Here is a 21277-nt window from a genome sequence, read left to right on the forward strand (position 1 = left end):
TCGGGGAGCGTTCTCATTATCTCTTCGATAGATACCAAGTTCTGGTTCTTCCCAGGAAACGGACTCGAGAGTGTCTCAATAAGCCTTAGGATTTTGATGTTATCGAGCAAAAATAAATAAGCTTAAATTAGTTCAAACATTAACTTATGTAATTGATATCATTTGGCAAATTTATGAAGCCGTTTTACGATGGAAGTAATTAGTAAGCTTTAATAACGCCTTTGAGAGCATACTCAAGACACAACAGTGATTCACTATAGCAAAAATATATGCATAATTTATTTATAGAGCTTGAATTATACAAAAACAATACATAATACAAAAGGCTGTCACATACATGTTATGCTCGAGGAGTGGGCAAATGTATGAAGCTGTTTTACGATGGAAGTTATTAGTAAGCTTTAATTACGTCTTTTAGAGCAAATTAAAAATTTTATGTTTCGGTCGTCCTAAAGGTAATGACGTTATGCATTTTCGGTCATATTATGTACCGTAGTGATGTTACACATACTGATACATGTAGTGGAATGTTGCAAAAATTTAATATGAAATTGTTCAAAATGATCTTACTTAAGTAAACTTCAACAAATTGCTTAATGTATTATTATTTATTCGGTTACAAATCATCCGATCATTATGTTTTACAACATTGCAATAAGTGAGCAAATACGTTTTTAAAGTTTAAAAGACATACTCATAAATACATACTCAAGACACAACAGTGATTCACTATAGCAAAAATATATGCATAATTTATTTATAGAGCTTGAATTATACAAAAACAATACATAATACAAAAGGCTTTCACATACAAGTAATGCTCGAGGAGTGGGCTTTGTCACAGATATTGGCTATACAAGTTCAAAGTGGTTGGCATATGAAACATGTGTAAGGACTTATTATCATCAAAATACAATAAAGCTACCTTTACAATTCAGTAGAAACGAAAGTTTGTATAAATATTACTCAACACTTCATAGAGAAATAACTCATGAAAAAAATTATTGAACTTACAATATTTGCTTACATGTACATGTATTTCTTGATACTTAAGTTCCAATTCGGTATTAGCAACTTTATTTTCGTTTAAGTTCACACATATTTTTAAACACTGCGTACCCAGCTATTTTAATTGTATGTATACATGTATTTAACTCACGTTCATACAGTATCCTTTTATGTTTGATAAATGTGGCATAAAAAATCATCGATCTGTGAACACACTCCTTTAAATGTCATTAACAAATTTCAGACCCTCACTGCAACAACTAACTAACTCTACCACAATTTTCTAAAAATAATCATGCACAGTTCTTAAATTAATTTGAAATTAACACAAGAAAAGGCCAATAACCATACAAAACACCATTAACAAACAGTTATAGAAAATACATATGCAGGACTGCGGGAGAAACAAACACAATTTCAGATTTGTATTGTATTGTATTGCCATGAAGAGGTAACACCTTCACACAGGCATCTTCTCCTTAATGCTAGTCCCTGTACAAAGAAAGAAGCAACAAGGGCTGTTTGTAAAACATGCATGCCCCCCTATATGGGCTATAAGTTGTAGTAGCAGCCATTGTGTGAATACGTTTTTTGTCACTGTAAACAACGGTGGTGGTGGTGGTGGTGGTGGTGGTGGTGGTGGTTGTGGTGGTGGTGGTTGTGGTGGTGGTGGCGGTGGTGGTGGTGGCAGTGGTGGTGGTGGTTGTCGTGGTGGTGACGGTGGTGGTGGTCGTGGTGGTGGTGGTGGCGGTGGTGGTGGCGGCGGTGGTGGTGTTGGTGGTTGTCGTGGTGGTGACGGTGGTGGTGGTGGATACAATGCATTACAAAAATGCAGTTAGCCTTACATTTGGTAAAATTTAAATATATTACAAGGGAGGCAAATGCTGTAACAAAACAGAACATGCATAAACGGTAGTTGTTTCCCTTGTTTGAACCATGCTAAATCCTTAAAATGCCTATTTCCAGTAACTGACCTTCACCTGTGACCTTTGACCTAGTGACCTCAAAATCAATAGGGGTCATCTGCGAGTCATGATCAATGTACCTATGAAGTTTCATGATCCTAGGCCCAAGCGTTCTTGAGTTATTGTCTGACAACCACCTGGTGGACGGACCGACGGACAGACAGACCGACATGAGCAAAGCAATATATCCCCTCTTCTTCGAAGGGGGGCATAAAAATACTATGATAACTACACAGAATGTTTACACATTTAATGTTTTAGAACATTTTTATTGTAAAAGAATATATTCGTCATCATCGTTATTTGGTAAATTAGATGTTGATGTATCTCATTAACTGTGAATTCGAGTATTGGTATGCTTCTGTTTTTATCCCCACGCTTTTTGAAAAAAAGGTGGGGATATTGTGGTGATCTCCGCCGTCCGTCCGTCCGTCCGTCTGTCCGTCCGTCCTGGCCACTATCTCCTCCTACACTAAAAGCACTAGAACCTTGAAATTTACACACATGGTAGCTATGAGCATATGTGCGACCCTGCACTATTTGGAATTTTGATCTGACCCCTGGGTCAAAAGTTATAGGGGTTGGGGTGGGGCCGCGTCAGAAATTATCACTCATTTTTTTAGGTTATTTTACATTTACTTCTTTATTTCTACACCGATTCACTTCAAATTGATACTGGACCTCACCTATGACAATACGGTCAATCTCAACCATGCATGGCCCCATTCCCAACCCTGGGGCGCCCCGCCCACATAGGCCACACCCACCAAAAATTTCCATTTACTATAATTTTTTCATTTCTACACGGATTCACTTCAAATTGATACTGAACTTTTGTTATGACATTAGGGTCCATCTCAACTATGCATGGCCCCATAACCAACCCTGGGGCCCGCCCACATAGACCACACCCACCCAAAATTGCCTTTACTATAATTTCTTCATTTCTACACCGATTCACTTCAAATTGATACTGAACCTCTCTTATGACAATACGGTCAATCTCAACTATGCATGGCCCCATTACCAACCCTGGGGCCCCGCCCACATAGACCACACCCGCCCAAAATTGCCTTTTACTATAATTTCTTCATTTCTACACCGATTCACTTCAAATTGATACTGAACTTCTCTTATGACAATACGGTCAATCTCAACTATGCATGGCACAATTACCAACCCTGGGGCGCCCTGCCCACATATGTCACACCCACCCAAAATTGCCTTTTACTATAACTTCTTCATTTCTACACCAATTCACTTCTAATTGATGATGAACTTCTCTTATGACAATACTATCAATCTCAGCTATGCATGGCCCCATTACCAACCCTGGGGCACACCTAGGTCTAACATTCGGCGTGGGGATACGCGTCGGCCTCTGCCGCGCCATTTCTAGTTTAATTTTATTAGTATTCTGCTTTAACTATGTTGGGTCAGGCTCTTAATTTCTGTCAACGGAATGAAATATCAGCATCTTCCTGCATCATGTACACTCAGTGACCCTGTGATAATCCTCCTTGCATCCTCCTAGAATCCTCCTCATGTGATTATCCTCCTTGCATCCTCCTACTGTGTTTATCCTCGTTGCATCCTCCAACTATAATTATCCTCCTTGCATCCTCCTGTGATTATCCTCCTTGCATCCTCCTTCTGAGATTATCCTCCTTGAATTCCCCTCCTGAGATTATCCTCCTTGCATCCTCCTCCTGTGATTATCCTCTTCCTGTGATTATCCTCCTTGCATCCTCCTCCTGTGATTATCCTCTTCCTGTGATTATCCTCCTTGCATCCTCCTTCTGAGATTATCCTCCTTGAATTCCCCTCCTGTGATTATCCTCCTTGCATCCTCCTCCTGTGATTATCCTCTTCCTGTGATTATGCTCCTTGCATCCTCCTCCTGTGATTATCCTCTTCCTGTGATTATCCTCCTTGCATTCTCATCCTGTGATTATCCTCCTTGCATTCCCCTCTTGTGATTATCCTCCTTGCATCCTCCTCCTGAGATTATCCTCCTTGCATCCTCCTCCTGTGATTATCCTCTTCCTGTGATTATCCTCCTTGCATTCCCCTCTTGTGATTATCCTCCTTGCATTCCCCTCTTGTGATTATCCTCCTTGCATCCTCCTCCTGAGATTATCCTCCTTGCATCCTCCTCATGATTATCCTCCTTGCATTTTAACACACAATCCATGTATGATTACAATATGATGATTACAACAGACTTGCATTTACATAACAGCAGCCACAATTACCTTAGGCTGGTTGTAATGAAGTGCAAATCTGCTTATTGATCACTTCCACATTCACCGAAATTTAATCTGAACACACACAGAAGTGTTGTTTTCAATGCCGAGTGTGGTACATCATTTTAACAACTTCAGTATTATTAAAAGAAACATTGTAAATGTGTACTGTACAAAATATACATGCTTTAGGCTTTAGGCTATGGGGAACAGTTTCCCATACAGCCACTGGACCCTTTTGTTGTTGACAATATTTGAGCCTGATTCGATAACAAACAAGAACATATAAATAAATTGATTATGTTTCTACTATTACCATATGTTTGCTACATAACAAGCTATTATATGTACCTACTTAATGAAAAGGTTTGTTTATGTCTATAACTGATGTTCTAGTTAAGAGTAAGGGTGTCACGTTTACAGATTTTTCTAAACGTTTAAACGAAATGAAATAAACGAAATGTTCCCGTTTAAACGGTATCAGGGGTTTTTCTGCCTATTTTGGGAAAAGGAGTCTGACCAAATTGGGAATTTTTTATTGACAAAATTGGTCATTTTGGGAATTTTTGCTTCGATGAAACGGCTCATTTGGGAAAAAAATGTGAATTAATCATGCTTAAAAAATTCAGTGGTTTAACAAATAAATTTGTTTTTATTTGGTTATTTTGTCTTCTTTTTGTAAACAGATGCAATATTGGGCATGTTCAACGTTAATTCAATTACTGCAGTTTTGTTTTTCAGTTACAGTTACACTCTGTGATAAGAACTAAACAGTTAAAACCTTATAGCAAATATTTTGACCAAAACAAACACTGGTTAGTCACACAAGTTATAAGACACTTCATTCTTAAAAAAAAATTTTTGGAAATTGTTTTTTTTTTTATAATTTTGGTTTGGGATCGGGTCCGTTTGCTTTGGGAGTGCCTCCGTTGTCCGGAGGCGCAGACAGTGCTGAAAAACCCCTGGGTATCCCTATGTCCGTTTTAAAATCATCACGCATCAGTGCCATCACTTCTTCAAACTGAAAGAAGTACTTATTTCCTGATATTATATTTAGTGCATATCCCATTCGCACATGATGTCATACTAAAACCAACTGTTCTCATCGTTGTCTAACCAATGGGTTACAATTTGTCTACTTACATGCCGTAATATTTTGACACGAATGTGAATTATTTACCAACATTCCTTAAACAAGAGTAAACCAGTTTTCAATTATTTAACGTTCTACTTATAGCACGATGTATATCAAAAGATGCATACTTAAATTTTAGTAAAATGTTCCTATACGGAGATTGTTCGCCATATCTCGAGAAATGAATGGCGATGAATAAACGTTGTGAATATTTCCTTGGGCCAACGCGCGTTGAATGTTCAAGAGGATTCGGGGCATTCTCATGCAGCAAAAGCCGGGAATTTCATGATGATGCGCGTTAAATATTCAAGAGGTCTAGTCCGTACATGGTGTATTGTTATGCTTACGGTATTATGAATAAGGGCCATCTGGAGCACAGGATACAAATAGTTTTTAATACGAGTCTTTTTCAGCAACGAGGGCCCTCTCTACACTTTGGGGGATTGGGGCCAGGGCCCTTAGAGGGGGGAATTTTGCGTCGTTTTGGGCGAAAATGGGAATTTTAGAAGATCTTTTCACCAACCATTGAGCACTTAAAATTGCGATATTTTAATATGATTTATATAAATAAACAACTAATCAAAGTTAGTAGCACCATACCAGCAGGCAACATAGGTATAACATTAAATAAAAAAAAGAGAGGGGGGATTTATAGCTGAAATAGGGGAAAAAAGTATACTTTTTTCATGTTGGAAAGCCGCCGATATTCGGCAGTAAAAAATGCCAAACGAGGGCCCTGGCAGCTGTTAAAAAGCTTTGAAACGTCACAACGTAATTAACTAAAACGAATTTTATTGATATAGACTGGCGTTTAAAGGTTAACTGTTTTTGTAAAGGTTTTTGAGCAAAACACGAAACGTGGCCGTTCAAACGTTTAAACGTGACACCCTTAGTTAAGAGTAGTAATGTTTTGAGTAAGTAAATAAGTGGCGATAACAAAAAAAGTAAACGATATATATGTTTCTTCAAACTCTTGAATATATAAAGCATATTGAAGGCTGGTGACCTAAAATACAAATAAAGCATGTGTTTATTCTTACTCTTGTCATTTTGCATGCGAATAAATGAAGTATATTGACTTTCCCCGGACCCAACCTGCCACCCCCATTTATCCCAGGGTTCCAGATTGTTAAAAGTACACATATTGGGATTGGTTTGACTTTTCAACAAGGAATATTGACGAAAATACACAGTTTGAAAAAAGAACCTGTGTTAATGTATTATATAAAAACAAAGTATAAAACGCACTATGTGCCTATTGACAAAAGATTGAGGAACACTGGACAAGACCGTTTTCATCGAGAACACTCGAGTTGCCATGCCTGTTTATAATACCTATACGCATATTTTTGTCATTATTTGTTGTTGAAAAGTCAAACCAAACACAATAGGTGTACATTTAACAATCTGGAAACCAAGGGGTAAGCTGGGGTGGGGGGTAGGGTCCTGGGGAAGGTTGGTAGGGGGAATTTATTATACTGCTGCTTTTTCAGTGAATTATGCAATATTCTATCTTAATATCCGCAGTATTTTGATAAATTATTAATATTAATAGGATTTCGGTATATCTACACACCGATTTAAACGCACTTAACGCACATGGTTAAACAAACCCTAGTCATTTTTCATTTTAATAATGTATTTTGACTGCTGGTGACCTACCGGTACTTCTTTTGCCAAAGCCTTTGCAGCTGAAGCCAACAGCATACCTCGTATTTGTTTGTATTTCGTGGTCACGAAGGCTTTTTATGCATTCTTCAAGTGATCCAAAAAGCACGGTCACATCCTTGGCCGTTTTGTAGTGGAACAGTTTTCGGTAACTCGCAAGACAGAGAACGATTTGTGGTACACACATAACTCTTGTCATCTACCGTTCTAACTCTTTACAAATAGGGTCTACGTATGGAAAATCGTCGTGCTTTTGGACGTTAATGTATGCATTGTTCTTCTATGGTTTGGGATAAGTCAGTTATTTGTGCAACGAGCGTTTTGTGTGAATTATAATGATGATAAAGTGTGAAAATGGATGATTAAATGGCTTTAAAACAAAATGCGGGACGGAGAGCAGGTGGGGGGTAGACAAAAGTTGTTTTGTCCCCGACCTGATTCTGTTGCGTGTTAACTCAGCTTATGATTGCCATTTATTAAATGTGAAGATCGTATTTACTTGAATAAAAAGGTTTTGTTATTAAATATTCGAAATCTGCGATAAATATGGACTTTCGTGGATAAAAAAATATTTATTGGTTACACACCACTGTGGCGTGTAGGTCACATCACAACAATTGTATTCTCAGTGAATATCATTTATGGAAATGAATATCTATATTCCATTGAGAAATTCTAACAACTCATTTTGTACTTGATATGAACATTAATGTAAAAGAATTTAAGAATAAATTGTAAATTGTCAATATCAGACACCATATCTAAAAACAAGGTAAGGTAAATAAGCTAAGTTGCAGATTAGAAAGGTTGATCCAAGTGTCACAAATTAAAAGTAATGGGTAGTATTACTTTACACATCTTATAGTACACATAGTAGTTTTTTTTAAACGTTTAAGCATGAGACCCTTATTCACAAAACTATGTGTCTGAAAGGTAATTAGGAGTTTTCGGTTATGTTTGGTGGATTTTTTTTAACTACATTACCAAAATGTTACTTGGTGTTCTTAAATAAATTGGTCATAAGTATCAGGGGGGTATACCAGCCTTCAGCAGGCTCTGTATGTCACATATTAAACCAGTCTTCACGGTTAGTATAAGCCCGACAGCCCGGGACTGGTGAAATGGTATTCGGGCTATTAGAAATAAATGAAATCATATAGTCGGGCTATTGGATTTCTTGACTGTTTCAAATAAAGCATCATTACATGTATTCGGGCTAATGGTTTAAATATATTACCGTGGTGACTGATTAAAGAAAAATGTCATGAAATTGAAGACAATTACAATATACATTAATAAATCAATCCAGGGTTTTCATCAGGTAAAAAAAGTTAGTCTCACCACTTAAATTTATGGCTAGAAATAATTTTTAAGGGATATATGTCCAGAATAATAAAATAAATAATAACAATAAGGCGTAACAAAAATAATTGTTTGTTTCCGGTGGCCCGACCCTACCTAATTTTTTGCCGCCGGTCCTAATCTTTTTTGAGCCCAAAATTCGAAAAAATCGGACCGCGTATTTTTCCGCGACGGTCAATAAACTTGTCAAACTTGTCTACGTTATCCGCATATCATTTTTATTGTTATTGAAGCGCACGTGGTAGCTGGCCAATCAGCAATGAGTTTGCTCACACATGATATTGGGTCATTCATACGCAGACACTGTACACTTGGAATACACAGTCAGTTGATCTTGTCGTCTGCCAACAATATAGCGGCCGATGGCAAACATCGTATTTAAAGATTAGCAAATCAAAAGAAGCGTACCAATAAATAAATTATTTCTAAGCTGATTACTTAACACCTTTCTCCCGACTATCGATCTGAATTAAAGGATGATAATTAAATAATTAGTTCTATTTCGACGATGTTACACCTTTTTGCCTATTATCGTTTGAAATTAAAAGGTGATAATTAAGTTGTTATTTACCCACAAAAATGCTATTGTAAAGCAATATGGCAACCAAATTGTATATTTGCTAGGTTTTGCAATGTCTGCAGTCAAACGATATGCACATTTTAATTAATGTTGCAAACGCGTACAATTTTTCGGACTGTCGTTTTCGGATACAGTAATTATTTTTCGTCGATTTTAATTTATTTTCGAAGTTCTTTATAGAAGAAATAGAATGACGAATGCACATGAGGTGATACGGACGGTGTGGTTTATAATATTTTAAATTGTATTCACCTGAAAATACAATTGGAAAGACTATAAAAAAGAACAATTAGTAAGGGCTCTGGATGGGTTGGTGGATCTGCCCTTTATTCCTGTTGGATTCCTGCGGCTGCGGTTCCAAGACCCCCGGCCTAATTTTCAGGATTTCAAATTTGGAACAATCGACACCCCTATTAAATGTTCATCTATAAAATAACTTATGTTTGTACTTTGACAAGTACCATACTAATTATTTGTATATTGAAAAATGTATGTTACATTATGATATGTGATAAGCCCTTGTTGTCATTAAAAGAATATAAACAAGTTGATAGTAAATGTACATGTATATATAATTATTTCAAAACCAGTTTTCGCGCAGCTCAGCTGGTTGGCTCAAAGAAATTTTGGGACAGCGCTAGCCCTGGTAGATAGACCTCACGACACCAGTACATAATATAATCTGAAAATGTGGTCCTTTGGAAGCATAAACTGCATCCAAGAAATATAATATCACACCCAGTTTGATTGGGTCTGTTCATGGTGATAATGTTACATGCAACACCACTCGCGTCCCCCAAGCATGGCTTTTGGGCTATTTAATATATAATAAATTATAAATAATATAGTATATACTCCATGATTCCAAAGGAACGGAAAGTATAACAACACTGAATTCCTATAGACACTGAGGGTCAAGCTTACTGCGACTTTAGTAATGCCTTTTATTGGTAATAAAATGGACTATTAAAGCTGCTGCCAGAAGTCAACATTAAACTCCGAAATAAGGAAAGCAACAAATGCAAAATTAATGAACAGCAAGTTTTTATTTCATTAAAGCATTTAAATAAAGCCATATTGCATTACATACATCATCAAATTTATTGTGCATACAGTTATACACAAAAAAATGAGAAGAAGATGCACCATGTACAACATTTTCTAAAAAAAAATATTAAAAAAAAAAAATTTATTTGCCTACCTACCTACCCTAATTTTTTAGGCCATGTCAGTGGAAACAAACATATTTTTTTGTTAGGCCTAATTTATATTGACACATTTAAAGTCCTAAAAATCCTCAATGCCACCATTTACTATGATTTAGTAGCATAAATTACATACTGGTGTTGAAAGTGTAAATTCTTACAGGAGATATTTATTTTTAACTCCTTAAATTATGTCAATCATGTTGACATTCACGTTGGCCCGTTGGGTTGCGAAAATACATGTATATGGCAATATCAAACCTTTTTCTGATGTGTCTACCGGTCCACTCATTGGACCCTTTCTCAAAGCAAAATGGTGAAAGAAAATCCCAATATGAAAAAATATCACTATTTTCAAAAAGACATATTTAATTTTTTATGCCCCCGGTAGGGTGGCATATAGCAGTTGAACTGTCAGTCAGTCAGTCAGGCTGTATGTCAGTCTGTCCGAAAACTTTAATGGCCATAACTTTTTCAATATTGAACATAGAAACTTGATTTTTGGCATACATGTGCATCTCATGGAGCTGCACATTTTGAGTGGTGAAGGTCAAGGTCATCCATCCTTCAAGGTCCAGCGATTTTTTTCCTTCTTTGTAAAGTACCGGAAAACGGCACTTTCCCAATCTGGGAAAAATTACATATTTCCCAAATGAAAGTTAATTTTTTTTTTTTAATGAACTTTTATTAATTTACTTATGCAGCTCTATGGCTAGAACCTTAGTAAATATAATATTAACAACTTGACATCAGTTATTCTCAATTTTAAGGTATTTGTTAGCAAAAAATTAAATACACTAATTTCCGAATTTGTACATTTCACAACGCATTTTTCCCGATTTCAAGGTTTTCACGACTCAATTTTTCCCAATTTTGAGGTTTTCATGACTCAATTTTTCCCAATTGGACCGGTACAGGTACTTTTCCCAATTGGACAAAAAAATCGCTGAGGTCAAATGTCAAATATATGGCGTCTGTCCGTCCATCTGAAAACTTTCGCCGTAACTTTTTTATGCCCCTGAAGGGTGGCATATAGTTTTTGAACTGTTCATCTGTCTGTTCGTCAGTCAGTCTGTCCGATCGTCAGTCAGTCTGTCCGTCCGTCCGTCCGAAAACTTTAACATTGGCCATAACTTTTTCAATATTCAAGATTATAGCAACTTGATATTTGGCATGCATGTGTATCTCATGGAGCTGAACATTTTGAGTGGTGAAAGGTGAAGGTCAAGGTAATCCTTCATGTTCAAATGTCAAATATAAGGTGTCTGTCCGTCCGTCCGAAAACTTTAACATTGACCATTACTTTTTCAATATTGTAGATAGCGACTTGATATTTGGCATGCATGTGTATCTCATGGAGCTGCACATTTTGAAAGGTGAAAGGTCAAGGTCATCCTTCAAGGTCAAAGGTCAAATTTTACAATATTGAAGATAGCAACTCGATATTTGGCATGCATGCGTATCTCATGGAGCTGCACATTTTGAGTGGTAAACGGTCAAGTTCATCTTTCAGGGTCAAAGGTCAAATTTTGCAATATTGAAGATATCAACTCAATATTTGGCATGCATGCATATCACATGGAGCTGCACATTTTGAGTGGTGAAAGGTGAAAGTCAAGGTCATCCTTCAAGGTCAAAGGTCAAAATTTTGCAATATTGAAGATAGCAACTCCATATTTGGCATGCATGCGTATCTCATGGAGCTGCACAGTTTGAGTGGTGAAAGGTCAAGGCCTTTCTTCAAGGTCAAAGGTAAAATATATGGCGTCAAAGCGGCACAGTAGGGGGCATTGTGTTTCACGAACACAGCATTTCAAAACTGCACCCGTAGCCGAGCGTGGCACCCGTTATGCGGTGCTCTTGTCATATTAGAGGCTGAAATGTGGGATTCATTTTAAAAGGCATCATTTCATTTATAATATGACATGTTAAGTGTTTTAAACATAGGATTTTCTTATTTGGCATTCAGGGTTTTACCTTCATGTCAAATGTTAGGGGTCCCTAGGACTCTAAGTTTAATATAATTTTCAGGGGTCCTGTCAATAAAAATGGGAGTCCCAATAAATATGCTGAGGGTGTCAAAGTCAATTAGTTTAAAGTATAATAATCGATTATTTACGTATAAAATAACCAATATTTAACACACACCTATACAACTTAAGGTTATTTATTTTTACAGTTTGATCTTGCTGGCCAGATAATAAGCTATCGTAACCTCACTTGCTCATTAAGCTTTTCTTTGATAGAGTCATAAATAGCTCACATAAAATGTACGCAATGTAATCTCAATTCGGGACTTTGCAACTAGCAACAGCAGGTGCACGATTGGTCGATAAATCAACAAGCGAGACTACTCATACATCCTTATAAAAATTACGCCCTGCAGTTGTCTTTCTGAATTTCTTGTTGATATTACGAGAACCAATCAGAGCTCCAGATAAGGATTTGTGAAATTAGTAACAGTACTGCCACTGTCAGAAAAAAAAGGAGTAACGCTGAAAATCAATAAGTACCTGTACTACCTTACCTAAAAATACAGGTAGTACTGTACTCCCCGTGTTCCTGTATATTGAAATGTATATAACTTACTTTACAGAAACATTTGCAGCAATTATATTAAATATATTTAGCTTCTTAAACAGTTACTTTATTAGGTTTTCCATTCTGCATTATTGTACAAATAAAACTACACATTAAAACGCATGACTAAATACTATTTCTTCATTTTTCTTGACAAGAAAACAAGCCAACTAGTAAGCTAAGTAAATGAACACTAATGTCACTGTCTCATTTCAAAAGAATCGTTGCTTTAGCAGTTAACTGTCAAAGTTGCAAAGTAGCCACCGATGCAATCAAATTGTTTAATATCGGGGCGACAATGTCTTTTTCTGGGTTGACATATTGAATATCAGGATAGTTAGAAGACAGTATGTAGCCATTATATGACAACAAAGTGTTTTTTTGAAACCGAAACTTAGCCGGCCTTCCCTTGCGCGCATCCATATTGTTTTTGACGGGTTTACAAGTTACTGGAAATCACGCGACATAATAGACAATAATATCGAAACCCAGTCTACAACTTTTCGGTAATTTAAATAAACAAAAGGCGCCGTTAGGTAAGAGACCAACAAATCACGCCGCGCTGACGGCCAGATTGTTTTCGTAAATGGGTAAAAGGGATATTAAAGTCGTAATTGTACGTCTAGTCTATAAAAATAAATGCGTAAACCTTCATGAAAAAGCCGTATTTACGGCTGTATGGCCCTTATCTGGAGCTCTGACCAATATGTCAAAATGATTGTGCGTCAAATGGGACGCAAATTAACAAATATGACAGGTCCTGACTGGCATTTTATGGGTATTTGAAGCAGAATATTGCGTCCCGTAAAACCCTGGTCATTGCTTGTAGATTATGATGTTTTTCCTGTACAGGCGTATTAAATAAAACTTCAATTGTAACGAAACCTTTAATATTCAGTATCTTTTTACTTCCTTGTAAACTTTAACATTTATTAAAATGTACACTATGTTACAAATATTTGTTTAAAATGATTTTTTTAAATTAATTTTACAGCAGAGATTCCAAATCTGACCTGTCTACGATCCCCATATTTATTTCCAGTGCTAGGCTTTCTCTTCCCATTTGATCCTTTTTGAGTAGTGTTTAAAGAGCCATTCAACTTTGCTGTAGCATAGTTATTGGAAGCCAGCACAAGGTAATTCTTCAAGGCATCATCTTATGATCTATGAATGATTTCAAGAAGTCTAATGGCCCTTGAATGTTCATTTCAATGTTAAACTTTGCGCAACCTGTAAATGGGGCAGCTAATGGCTGAGACGCCTCCTGTGTCAAAAAGATTCTCAAAGGCTAATTCATTTTAATCTGACACAAAGTAAATCATTCAAAGGAGGAGAAGCCACTCTGCCTTCTTGGAATAAATGTGCAAAGTTTATTTTCCCTTTGCAAAGAAATCACCCATGTTGCCCTCATGTCGGAGCCCTGATTCCGCATCAAAAAGAGGTTAATGTTAAATGTTTATCTGCATTTTGAATTTAAAAAATCAATATATTACAAACTTAATCATTACCAAATAATTTAAAAAAAATAGTGCTAATTTTTATTCCAATAAAGTGTCACTGTGTGTTTGTGCCTAATCAAGCATGAAGCAAATGCTGTGACATCAGAAATAAACTTTCACAGTATGCCATTCTCATAGTAAACAAAAGGCTTTTTAGTGATCTGATAATTAACAATGCCCTGGGGGCTTGTTTGTATGCAATCAGGGCTTAATTTACTTGTTTAGCCAAGGCCTTATAGAGGCCCCTTCCCAGAGAGAATTTCTTGAAAATGATGCCATTTTCACCAAATATCAAGCTTACTTTGGGAAATTTCTTCCCCTATTTCAGTTTGTCTATAATTTGTTCCCAAAAATGGAAATCAAGAAAAAAAGCCCTGGCAATCTTATTAATAAATAAGCTCAAGTAATGTACATGTACCATATCAGAATTTTAGTAAAACAGATTATTATGGCCCCAGATGGAATGATCAGGGGTATATTGTTTTTGGCCTGTCTGTCATTGTATGTGTGTGTTTGTCCCAAAACTTTAACCTTGGTCATAAAATGAAAACTCGGGGGTCTATGTTCTTTGAACTTCACATGTGCATCATGCATGCATCTCATTTAGATCTACAAGCAAACATGGTTTGAGGTCTCAAGGTCAAAGGTCAAGGTCACTGTGACCTTTACATTAAAAAATATACCATTTTCTCTTAAATAGCTTCTGTTCGGCTTCAAAGCGCAGTAAGGGGCATTGTTTTTCACAAACACAGCTCTTGTCTCAGTCTACAATTAAGGTGTCCATGAAATGTGTCGCCATCTCTGTGAATTAATCATCATTTACAGCAATGGTAATTAGCAGCAAAACCCATGAAATCAGCATTTTTTCCATATCTTTTAATGGCTTAACTATTTTGATAAAAAAACACACAAGATAACATACATTTATTTGTAAAAATTAATGTGAAATATTTTTCAGGAACGTCTTACTTGATGTTACTTGGAATGCTATGAGACATTTTTGGGCATTTGTTTTTATACAATGGATGATAACGAAGAACATTTATTTGACTTAGATGGGCTTGGTTTTACAAGTACCATAGACACTTTGTTTGGATCAGGAGGTTCAGCTGAAGAAGAAAGTGACAATAAAGCAAATATTAATGAACATAATGAATCAAACTGCAATAAAGATCTGGAACAGCAGTTTATCAATGATGTTGGATTTCACCCATCAGACATGGATAGACAGAAAACAGAGCTAGACTTGATGCCAGATATTGACATGGATGAAGCTTTTATGATAAACATTGAGGATAGAAATAATGGAGTAAAAGCTCCTGATTCTGTAGTATTTGGAATGTCAACTCATGAAGCAAACAGATCAGTGTGTTCCAATGCAATAAACGCTGTTGATGTGAATGCAGCAGATAGAAATAATTTACAACAAGAAACTAATGATCAATTAAACATTGAGCCACACGCTCTTATTGTGAACAAAGCAGAAACCAGTACAAATGAAGTTCAGCTGAACAAAAAACCTGTGAACACAGAATCTGAGCAAAAAGCTGTATCACATGAGCACAAGCAAATGGAAGTGACTGAAACAGTAAGCACAAATAAGCATGCAGGTGGAAGTAAATCAAGCAGTCATAGAAGAAAGGATGAGTCATCACAGTCAAGAAAGTCAAATGAGCATAATTCTCATAAAAGTTCCAGTAAAACAAAGTCATCCAGTAAGAAAGAATCCAGTGAAAAAGAAAAGCATGGTATGTCTACAAAAGAAGAAGATGGGGTTGTGAAAGCTGACAGAAAGCGTCATAAAGGCAGCAAATCTGATCATAGTCATAAAGACAGCAAATCTGATCATAATCAGTCTAGTTCCAGTTCAAAGCAAAGTCATTCCAAACCACAAACTGTCAAACAAGACAGTGGACAAAAACCAACAATGAATCCTATTCAAACTCTCAGTAAGGAAACAGCTCATGTGAGTGTTGAAAAAACGGTTCCATCCTCAAAGCAAAGTAATGTAAATAGTGCACATGAAACTGTAAAAAATAATGAAAAAGATACTTGTTTGAAAAGTGATAAACATGTTAAACATTTGAAAGATGATGCTAAACTGAAAATGTCTGATGCAAAGCAAATTCCAGAAATAATTGACAGTAATAGAACAGCAATTGATGAAAATAAGCAGGAATTGGACATTGAAGATGAACTTGCAAAAGTAGTAGAAGAAAGCATTGCAATAGAAATTGAAAAGGAGCTTACACATGTTAGTAGCATTATTGAAAACTCTGAAACAAGTGCCTCAACAAAACCAGAAACCAAAAGTGAAGGCCAAAAAACATTAAAGGGTATCTTAAAAAAGCAAGACAGTGACAGTAGCGTTTATACAGGTGAGTTGTTGATGCCTAACACATCTAGTCAAAAACAAGATTCAAGCAAACGACTTAGCATCAGTGAGTATAAAAATAGAAAACGAAAGGAAAGAGTAACAGATGAAATGGGTAGTCCACCTCTAAAATGTGCAAAAACAGAATATGTGGACACCAAAGAAAATTCGATGGGAACCACCAATGAGGTTTCTGAACAAGGTATAACTGAGAATATAAATCAGTCAGAAAAAGCAGACAGTAATTTACAAGACAATGCAGATTTACCATCAGAAAGTAAATACAAACTTAAACATCAAGATAATGAGATGAATGCTGAAAATTATAAAGAAAAAGTTTCTTATGAACCAAATGACGATAATGACAGGAGCAGGGATAATTCTGAGACGAAAAGTTTTTCAGAGACTGAAGAGGTTAAAGTAAAAGAAGAGACTAGTGACACTGGTGATCAAGAATTCATCTATGATGACCTAAGTGATGTAGAGGTGGGTGAAGATGTTGATGCTAGTGACTCAGACATTATGGACGACAGTGAAATTTATGCAATGATAGAAGATGGGGTAGAAGGAAAGGAGAGGCCAAGTAGGAATAAAATATCGTCAGAGAAAGAAAGACAGAACTTGAAGGAAGGGGAGTGCATCACATCAGTGAAATATGTGCTGGAAGGTGAGTTCGTCTTAGTATGTTTATAGTGGCAAATTTTGGGATGAAATTAAAGAGTATAGTTGTGACTGTGTATTGCCTATTATATGCTTTAGCTTTTTATTTAATTAGAATGAAAGGAAGAGCCTTAGTTAAAAAAATAAGTGGTGAACATAGGCTCAGATATAAAGCATAAACATAAAAAAAATTGACTCTTGACCTCATTTTGAAAGCTTTTTCTTACTGGACTATTTGTTAACTCAATCATGAATTTTCAAGTTTCAGTAGTAAATGCGATGAAATAATTAATTGACTAGATAATTTGCGTGCCACTTGTACAGATATTCCACTTCAAATTCATCTTAATTGTCATAATAGCAGGTGACAGACAGAAAGTTCAATGTTGTCCAGTGCTAGGCCTAAATGGAAGGGCACCCCGCCCTGCCCTTCTTAAGCCCTACTGCGACCCTGCCCTTTTATTTATATTTTTTACAGATAATTTATAAATCTCTAATTACATTGTAATAAATTTATTCCTCATTTTTACACATTTTATTTGCATGGTTAAATAATAATGGGAAAAATATATATTATAACAATAATTAATAACATTAAATTAATATGCAACAGGATGCATTCCGGATATGCTCGTGGGCTCGAAAGTGCCCTTTTGACAAATAAGCCCCCCCCTTCTGCCCTTTTCAAATCCTAGCTGGAGTACTGATTTTAGAACAGCTCTTGTTTTTAATGAAGATGTAACAATAAAATTGTACATGTACTATCTTTTTACCTAGAGAAGAATCAGGATCCTTTTGACGTGCTGCCTCAAGGCTGGATCAAGGTGAACCACAATTGTGGGATGCCCATCTACCTACACAGACCCACTCGTACGGTGACCCTTACACGACCATATTTCCTTGGAGAATCCAGTTTAAGGGTAATTCACAATCGGAAACAGAACCTGATTTACATGTATGCAGGATTATTTATATGGCAATCACTGTGGATTATTAATTTATTATATTTTATTGAACTTTTGTCATCCTATGCATTGAAGGCTCCTTTATATCATCCCTGACCCATGCTAGCTACTCTGTTTTCCTTTTTCTTTGAATAGTTTGCCTTAATCCTTTCTTAATTATGTTCACACAAAAATACAACCTTCAAATAAACTTTTGTGTTGTATATTACATTTACAAAGATCATGTATGTATGTATGTTTAACAATACCTAAATATATGCTTTTATTTTATGCTTAACAATGGTTAATAAAGAAATATCAGTGAATTAAAACTGATATTTCACTGTTTCAAACAGTGAAAAAAAGAGAAAATTATCGATTTCTTTTATTGTTTTTCTGGAACTGTTTTTAGATATCTTTGGTTTCCCTATTGTGACCCCCAATTAAAGGCAATTTTACCAAGGGCAACTATTCTGCATTGATGTTTATAAAAGCATACAGATGAGCTTCTTTTTAAAATACATGGGGTCCCAACGGGGAATTGTATTGTCCGACTTGGCAAGTATACACAAACAATCAATTGTAAGCATAAAAGAAAAATAAAATTTGTTTGATCATAGAAAAAAAATATTTTCACTCGTGTCTGCGCCTCTCGTGAAAATATTTTATATGATCACTTGTGAATTAAAATAGATATTTCACCAAATCCAACAAATATTCTTTATATATAGTGATACATGAATTGTACATTGTGCTGCTCCTACAGGGTCATGCAATTCCACTGAGTGCCATTCCATGCCTGCAATACAAGAAGGCCAAGGAGAAGGAGGGGAGCCACACCCAGGACTGCAACACAACTCTGACAGAGGACACCCAGGGTGGGGATGCCACCCCCACCACTGCCCCACCCCAGGGTGCCACTGCCCCAGCCGTCGATACCACTGCTGACATTGAGACAGGCAGCAGCACTGTCACTGAAGCAGAGAAGATTAAAGAAAGCATTGCTGCAGGTGAATGCATTGTTACTTTTGGTCTTTGCTCTGTGATATATTTTGGAGTTCTGGATTCTTACAGAAGAAAACAGATTGGGGGGCAGGATGGACAAAGGTTATCATGTTAAACTTAGAAAATTAAAGTAATATGAGCTTTGCTTTTTCTGTGGGAGAATTTGGGTGAGTTTGATTCAATGCTGTGCTTGATTTTTAGCTCGGCTGTTTTCGAAGAGAAAACCCGAGGTATTGTCATAGCCAGCTCATCATGTCCGCCGTCCGTGTCAAGGTTTGTAAAGGTTTTGAACATTGGCTCATTGGCTTCCACCTACATCTTTGAAACTTCATATGTAGATGCACCTTGATGAGTTAAACATGCCACACCCATTTTTTGGTCACTAGGTCAAAGGTCAAGGTCACTGTAACCTCTAATATATAACTTTAACATAAGCTCTAAAATCAAAGTGCTTCCACCTACAACTTAGAAATTTCATATGTAGATGCACCTTGATGAGTTCTACATGCCACATCCATTTTTGGGTCACTAGGTCAAAGGTCAAGGTCACTGTGACTTCTAAAATAAAACTTTAACATAATCCTTAACATTCGTTCTAAAATCAAAGTGCTTCCACCTACAACTTTGAAACTTCATATGTACATGCACCTTGATGAGTTCTACATGCCACACCTATTTTTGGGTCACTAGGTCAGAGGTCAAGGTCACTGTGACCTCTATTATAAAACGTAAACATAGGCTCTAAAATCAAAGTGCTTCCACATACAACTTTGAAACTTCATATGTAGATGCACCTTGATGAGTTCTACATGCCACACCCATTTTTGGGTCACTAGGTCAAAGGTCAAGTTCACTGTGACCTCTAATATAAAACTTTTACATAAACCTCAACATTCGCTTCAAAATCAAAGTGCTTCCACCGACAACTTTGAAACTTCATATGTATATGCACCTTGATGAGTTCTACACGCCACACCCATTTTTGGGTCACTAAGTCAAAGGTCAAGGTCACTGTTACCCCTAATATAAAACTTTCTCATAGGCTCTAAAATCAAAGTGCTTCCACCTACAACTTTTAAACCTCATATGTAGATGCACCTTGATGAGTTCTACACGCCACACCCATTTTTGGGTTACTAGGTCAAAGGTCAAGGTCACTGTGACCTCTTAAAAAAATTAATTCTGACAAGCTTTCATTTATTCAAAACTGCACCCGCAGCCAAGCTTTGGCACCCGTTATGCGGTGCTCTTGTTATATTCAGACATGATTAACCTTGCCACTTCCTGTTTACAGGAAGAACAATTTATCAGGGGATTGTTTCAATAAACATAGTAGTACACATTTATGATTCAATACATTTTTCAAAGATGCATAATTGCCTAAGTCCATATCATATGATTATAAATGTTCATTACTTTATTAATTTTCATTGGCATCTCTAACGACGTATACTTTTGATGAGCATGGCGAGTTAGTTCGTCTGCTTATTTTGATTACAAAATTCTATTGTATGTTAAAATTGTCGTACAATCGTTTATGAAATGGCCCCCTTGTCACCCATTTATTAGGTCACTGTTGTATGAATGAACATGATTTTATTATATGTCATTAACCGAAAAAAGATTGTTCCAGATTTCTCAATAAATTGTGATTTTGCATATTTGGACTCTTATGGATATTTAAATGAAAAAGGCGCCATAAAATTTAGGGTTACATAATTTGAGGACGCATTGATTTTGTATGCATACACATGTTTTTCCCAGACAAAGAATGATTAATCCCAGTTTGCACCCGTGTATCAATTATCGATACGATCTAGTCACAAGAGTCAGTTTTACTCCAGCTAAACAGTAGGCCTATTAGAAGGTTTATGGGAATGAGCATTTTATAAATAAAACGTTTAATACTTCCTTATCATATTTGTTGATAATTTTACAGGTGTATGCAATTTGTAACAAGAAGACATCTGAAGTGTTTGTCTTAACAGCTGTGCTCTTTAGTAATTGGTGGAGATTTAAAAAAAACAACAATAAAATGATTTTAAT

The 21277-nt window shown here is 36.2% G+C and overlaps 2 protein-coding genes across 2 annotated transcripts in view; both read left to right on the forward strand.

Moving 5' to 3' along the window:
* The window catches only part of LOC127847113 (N66 matrix protein-like), a 147310-nt gene that overhangs the window by 82740 nt on the left and 43293 nt on the right, over nt 1–21277 (forward strand). The window lies entirely within an intron of this gene.
* The window catches only part of LOC127846983 (dentin sialophosphoprotein-like), a 32336-nt gene continuing 18317 nt past the window's right edge, over nt 7259–21277 (forward strand). The window contains exons 1-4 of the mRNA XM_052378463.1: nt 7259–7287; nt 15207–17289; nt 18060–18202; nt 18993–19236. Coding sequence (XP_052234423.1) covers nt 15270–17289; nt 18060–18202; nt 18993–19236 — 2407 coding nt within the window. The 5' untranslated portion in view covers nt 7259–7287; nt 15207–15269. The remainder of the gene's footprint in view (nt 7288–15206; nt 17290–18059; nt 18203–18992; nt 19237–21277) is intronic.

The sequence above is a fragment of the Dreissena polymorpha genome, chromosome 1 (assembly GCF_020536995.1).
Source record: "Dreissena polymorpha isolate Duluth1 chromosome 1, UMN_Dpol_1.0, whole genome shotgun sequence".
Lineage (NCBI taxonomy): Eukaryota > Metazoa > Mollusca > Bivalvia > Myida > Dreissenidae > Dreissena > Dreissena polymorpha.